Below are 6,217 nucleotides of genomic sequence, written 5' to 3'. Positions count from 1 at the left end.
TCAGGAAGTATTACTTTACTGAGAGGGTAGTGGATGCATGGAATAGCCTTCCAGCTGAAGTGGTAGAGGTTAACACAGTAAAGGAGTTTAAGCATGCGTGGGATAGGCATAAGGCTATCCTAACTATAAGACAAGGCCAGGGACTAATGAAAGTATTTAGAAAACTGGGCAGACTAGATGGGCCGAATGGTTCTTATCTGCCGTCACATTCTATGTTTCTATGTTTCTATGTTTCTACACACTGCACTTCTACAACATTTTCCCCTCTTCCTTGCCCTAGAATTTCTCTGTCCCTATGTGTCTTCTCTCTTCTCACAGTATAATTTCCCCAATCCTTCCTTCCCTCCTTCTCTCCCCATGTCACCTGTCTCATGCATGCCTCTATCCCTCCCTCCATCCCCCGGGTCACTTGCTCACACCTCCCCTAAGAGTCCCCCATGTCAGATATTTCACCCAATCATCCCTCTGATCCCATTTAACCTGCCCTATCCATCCATCCCACCTTTCCTCAGTATTTTATTTTCCAATCCCACATGCAGAACATGGCAACATAAGTATTATAAACTAATCTGATATAAATGATGTATGTGCTATACATTGCAATTAATATAACATTCTCATTCACAGTTGTCAGAAAAAAATACATGGATGATATAAAGAATAAATACCAACAGATTACAGACAGAAATGCCCGTTTGGGAGACGCTGTTCCTCTAAACAGAAGATATACAAGACTACGGATGATAAAGAAACACCGTGATCAAGAGGAGAGAGAACATGAATTAAAATATTCTGGTAAAGAACATCGAGAGTTAATGGACAGATCTTCAGAGGACTATTCTCCAACCACTATCGAAGCTCTGTTTGATACCGGTGAAGATGGAATCTGTCCTGCTACTGTGGTGTTACAAGGACCGGCTGGGTTTGGAAAAACTACGACTGCCCAGAAGATCATGCTAGACTGGGCCTCTGGAAAGCTATATCAGGACAGATTTCATTTTATTTTTTACATCAGTTGTAGGGAGATCAATCGCGTCACAGATAAAATAAGCATTGCTACTCTTATATCCGGGATCTGCGGATTAAAATGCCAACATAATCTGATTAAATCTATTTTTGAAGATGATAAAAAAATCCTCTTTATAATTGATGGTTTGGATGAATTGAAACTCCCTTTTGGGAATGAAGCAGAGATTAATATAGAAGATCCATTCCAAGAGATTCCCAAAGAAAATCTTCTAAACTGTTTATTCAGAAAACAGGTTCTTGGAAAGTCTTCACTTTTAATCACCACAAGACCATACACCCTGGAGAAACTAAAGGAGATTATCACATTTCCCCGTTATGTAGAAATTATGGGATTTACAGGGGAAAACCGTGAAGAATATTTCTCCAGTTTCTTTGAAAATAAACAACAAGCAGACAAAGCTCTTACTTTAATTAAACAAAATGACACTCTGTTCACACTGTGTGCTGTCCCTATTACATGCTGGATTGTCTGCACTGTTCTTAAACAACAAATTAAAAAGGATTTCAGTTTGATTAATAACACCACCACCTCTGTTTACCTGCTTTATATAAAGAGCTTAATAAAGTATCATGGTAGAAGCTCTGATCAATCTATAAGCTCCTGTATGAAGAAGCTCAGTGCTTTGGCCAAGGAAGGAGTATGGAATCAGAAAATCATATTTGAGGAAGAAGACCTTGAAAAGCATGGACTTACTGTGTCAGACATTGAATCTCTCTTCCTGAATGAGACCATCTTTCAAAGGGACATTGAGACCAAAACCTGTTACAGCTTCATCCATCTGAGTGTACAGGAGTTCTTCGCTGCTCTGTATTATGTACTGAATGAGGAGGCCGGGAGCGGGGATATCTCACAGTTTACTAATTCAGAAGGGAAAGTCAGACCCCACTTACTATTAACTGTGCGATTCTTGTTTGGTCTTGCCAATGAAAAACTAAAAGCAGAGATCGGTAAAATCACTCAGTGTAAAATATATCCTGCATTTAAATCGGTCTTGGAAGAATTGATAGCACAATGTAGTTTGGAATACAGTCATAATAATATACTGAGCTGGCTGTATGAGACTCAGGATGAAGACTTTGTTGGAAGAATGATGTCTCATTTGTCAGACCTGCAGGTTAATTGGATGGAAGAGAATACAATACAAGAACTAACTTACTGTTTGATGAAAACCAAATGTGTTCACAGCCTTTCTATCAATGAACATTCACTTAATTCTGAGACACTAAGAGCATTAGCTCCAGGACTTCACAAGTGTTCATCAATTGAGTAAGTCATTTAAACAATTGGGGACATAGTTTGTAATGACAGATGTGACAGTGTTCGGGTTAGAGGATAAGGAAACGATGATGGCAGTTACAGTGAGATTTTAGGATGTCTGGAATAGTTTAAAGAGCTGTGATTGGATTTATCTCACAAAGGAAACAACAAATAAGAACAGAAATACAATACGGAGTGCCACTAGTGTCACCCAGTGTCACAGTGTAGAGCACTGATAGTACAGATGCTTCTCATGTCAATTAGTGACCCCAAGCTGACAGATGAGCTGTGTGCAGGGCTCTAAGTGAGTTGGGCTCATAAACCTTTACACTAATTTGTGATCTCACTCAAGCACAGTGATTTTAAATGTCCCCAGTATCAGATAGATTCCCGGGGTTTATGTGAGCTCTGAAATCTCACATCAGAAGGAATACCTCTGAGGTGGGATTAGGGGATAGTTTATTGACAGTAATAGCCGTAGAATTATGGGTTGGATGAGCAGTAGGATTATGGCCATCATAGTAATTGAGAACTGTAGTACAATACAAATATGGAGAATTTGCAGTAGTGGGACTTGGGCTGTTAAATTCCCCAAAATAAAACATTTGTGAAAAAAACCCCACAATATATACAATATTTTGTCCTAGGTTTGTGATAAAATGGTTAAATGAAAAGTGTTCAAAATCTCTTAGCTACATAGCCTGGGGGATGTACTTTCTATAAAAAATATGCTTTTGTATAGCAGTTTGATACTATGTCTCCTATAAAAGTTGTAATTTAAGCATGACAAATTTTGCAAGGTTTTACTTTAAAATTGTAATTCACTCCTTGCAATATTGGTTTTAAAACGTCTAAAAATGTATACCGTAGAAATATTGGGCAATTAACAATCAGAACTAATCAGGTAATGTATTTTGAGCTAGTTTTCTTTATTGGCCCTTGGTGTGTAGAAAGTGTAAAACTAAGAGGAAAAGGAAAGTGGAAATTGTGTTATAATGAACATACGGCAAAAGTGCCAAAAAGGTCTTGGTCACAAACTTGTCGCATCTCAAAAAAGCCTTCGTCCTTAGCAGATTCAATTAATATCACTATATAGGAGCATAACCTTAGACTATAAAATATATATTTTATTTTTTCAATTTATTACATTTTTTAACAACTATACATAAAGTCCAAAAACTTGCACTCCTGGTTATAACCAATAAAGTCTGGTGCAGGTTTGGCAAAAACAAGGAAAACTCGCACTCCAGGCACTTGATATTACAAAATATAAAACTTTGCTTTTACTTACATGATCCAATATAATGGGGATTAGCAAAACGAACACAAGAAATTACTGTAGCGGGACCTGGGTAACCTGGCTGGTTATCCCATTTGGTTAGAGTAGGTCAGACCCATTTCCCCAGTAACAGGACGTGACACAGTTCCAGGATACAACGTTTCACAATGTTTATTTGGCACCCAGCACAACACAACACATACAGGAGGGGCTGGGGAACAGATAACCATCTCTCGCTTTGGGAGATATTAACAGGACACAGGGACACACAAGTACACAGGGTTACATTTAATATGGATGAATAGCCCCAGGTCCCATCTGGGATCCCTGCAAAAAGTGGGGTGATTGGATGTACAGAGCTAGATATATCAGCATCGAAAATCTGGGGCTCAGGGCTCTGTACATCCCCGGAATCAATTCCATGGTGTTGCTTGGTTTAGTCCGGTGAATAAAACTTTGCACCTAAACCAAGTGTAACGGATCACCCTCCGTTGATGGACGCTTCCTAGCTTGCGCCGAGGACCACAAGCACCGCACTGGACACCACAACCACCGCAGACTCCACAACCGCCGTAGCTTAACTGGAGCCGCGCCGTCTTCCGTCCACCCTGGAATCCGCCTCTGTCCTCCAGGACCGTGTGGGGAAGACCTCTCCTCCAGGAGAGCGTATCAGGAACAAGGGTTAAGTGATTAAAGCTCAAGGGAGTATGCAGCACATAGCAATCCCCAGTGTGATATAGCAGTTCCCTCCAATAACGAGACAAGGCTACGTATTGAGGGTCAAGAAGATCTCTGATGTTTAATGGCAGCTATTCTGCTTCCATGCAGTGCTCCCCTGCAAGGGAGACGCCCACAGTAGTTTTCCCAGATCCGACTCCCCAGTCCAGGTGCACTCGGGCAGTGGGGAGGCAAAAGACAGCTCCTCCAGCAACCCGTACAGCGACTGTGCGGTTGGACAAGTGTTCTGGTTTAACTAAACCCTTTGCATCAGGGTGATGGTAGCGCCTGTGTCCCTCAGGCCTTGGGCTATCTGACCATTCACGCGTACCTCTTGGCGGTAATGCTGACAGTTGTCTGGGAATGCAGCTTGTATAGGAAGAAGGCTACTCCATTACTGCACAGCATCTTGCCGGGAAAAAGGACGTCTCCAACGGCTGATACCCCCTCTCCACTGGGGTAGCCGTTACACCAAGCAACGACCAATCAGCAGAAATGCTGTGAACTAAATCGCGCCAATCAGCCAGTCAGAAGATAGGGCGTGAAACCCGATGTAACCAATCCGCTGAATCAGCGCCGAGGGTCGGGAGGGGTTTCGCCGCCCAATCAGATAGAAGGACGCGAAACCCTGTTTGAACAAGTGCTTCTTCTCGGAATAGGTTGTTTGCTCCTTGCGGTGACCAATCAGCAATAGAGGATATTTCCACACTAGTGTATTGAGCTGCCTGTAAATCACTTTCTGACTTTTTTGAGCACTTTTGTTATACACACTCCTCTGTAAAAAGAGGCAACCTTTGATTGGTATTCATAAATTTATTCAATCAGCACTTTATTCATGCCGGCCAACCAGGAGAGTGGCGCGAACCCAGTTTTAATGGATGCTCTCTCTCCCGTTGGGTGGCACGGACTTCCATGCGGCCAGCAGGAACCCTGCGACCATGAGACCGACTCACAGCCCCAGAGACTCTCTTTGCTGGCGCCAGGGCTGCCATCAGAAATTTTGGGGCCCCTGACAAAGCACAAGGTCTGGGCCCCCCCCCCTCCCTCCCGGGCCCGCCCACACCCTACCTAGTCCGTTGACAATGATGCAGGACTGAATGTGGTGTGTATGGTGGAAGTAAATTAGAATGTGTGTAATGGATGTAGTGTTTGTGTGTATTAGATACTGTCTGTGCAGTGAATGCAGAGTGTGTGTTTGTGTAGCGGATGCAGTGTGTATAGTGAACATAGAGTGTGTTTGAGTAGTGCATGTAGTGTGTGTTTGTGTAGTGGATGTAGTGTTTGTATGTACTATATGAAATGTGTTTAGTGGATGCAGTGTCTGTAGTGGATGTAGTGTGTGTATTAGACGCAGTGTCTGTGTATAGTGAATGCAGAGTGTTTCAATTTATGGTGGATGTAGTGTGTGTACTGTGAATACAGGATGTTTGTGTAGTGGATGCTGTGTGTACAGTTAATGCAGAGTGTATGTTAGTGTAGTGAATGCAGAGTGTGTGTCAGTATAGTGAATCCAGAGTGTGTGCATAGTTTAGTGAATGCAGAGTGTGTGTTAGTGTGTAATAAATGCAGAGTGTGTGTTAGGGTGTAATAAATGCAGAGTGTGTGTTAGTGTGTAATAAATGCAGAGTGTATGTTAGTGTGTAATAAATGCAGAGTGTATGTTAGTGTGTAATAAATGCAGAGTGTATGTTAGTGTGTAATAAATGCAGAGTGTGTGTTAGGGTGTAATAAATGCAGAGTGTGTTAGTGTGTAATAAATGCAGAGTGTATGTTAGGGTGTAATAAATGCAGAGTGTGTGTTAGGGTGTAATAAATGCAGAGTGTGTGTTAGGGTGTAATAAATGCAGAGTGTGTGTTAGGGTGTAGTGAATGCAGAGTGTGTCAGTGTAATGAATGTAGTGTGTGTAAATTTGTAGTGAATGCAGAGTGTGTGT

The 6,217-nt window shown here is 41.9% G+C and overlaps 1 protein-coding gene across 1 annotated transcript in view; it reads left to right on the top strand.

Moving 5' to 3' along the window:
* Positions 1 to 644: 644 nt before the first annotated feature.
* The window catches only part of LOC134574847 (NACHT, LRR and PYD domains-containing protein 3-like), a 176,717-nt gene continuing 171,144 nt past the window's right edge, over positions 645 to 6,217 (top strand). The window contains exon 1 of the mRNA XM_063433904.1: positions 645 to 2,296. Within this exon, the coding sequence (XP_063289974.1) occupies positions 645 to 2,296 (1,652 nt within the window). The remainder of the gene's footprint in view (positions 2,297 to 6,217) is intronic.

This window comes from Pelobates fuscus, chromosome 10, assembly GCF_036172605.1.
Source record: "Pelobates fuscus isolate aPelFus1 chromosome 10, aPelFus1.pri, whole genome shotgun sequence".
Classification (NCBI taxonomy): domain Eukaryota; kingdom Metazoa; phylum Chordata; class Amphibia; order Anura; family Pelobatidae; genus Pelobates; species Pelobates fuscus.
The sequence above is the reverse complement of the archived record's forward strand: the minus strand, read 5'-3'. Positions and strand labels throughout refer to the sequence as shown.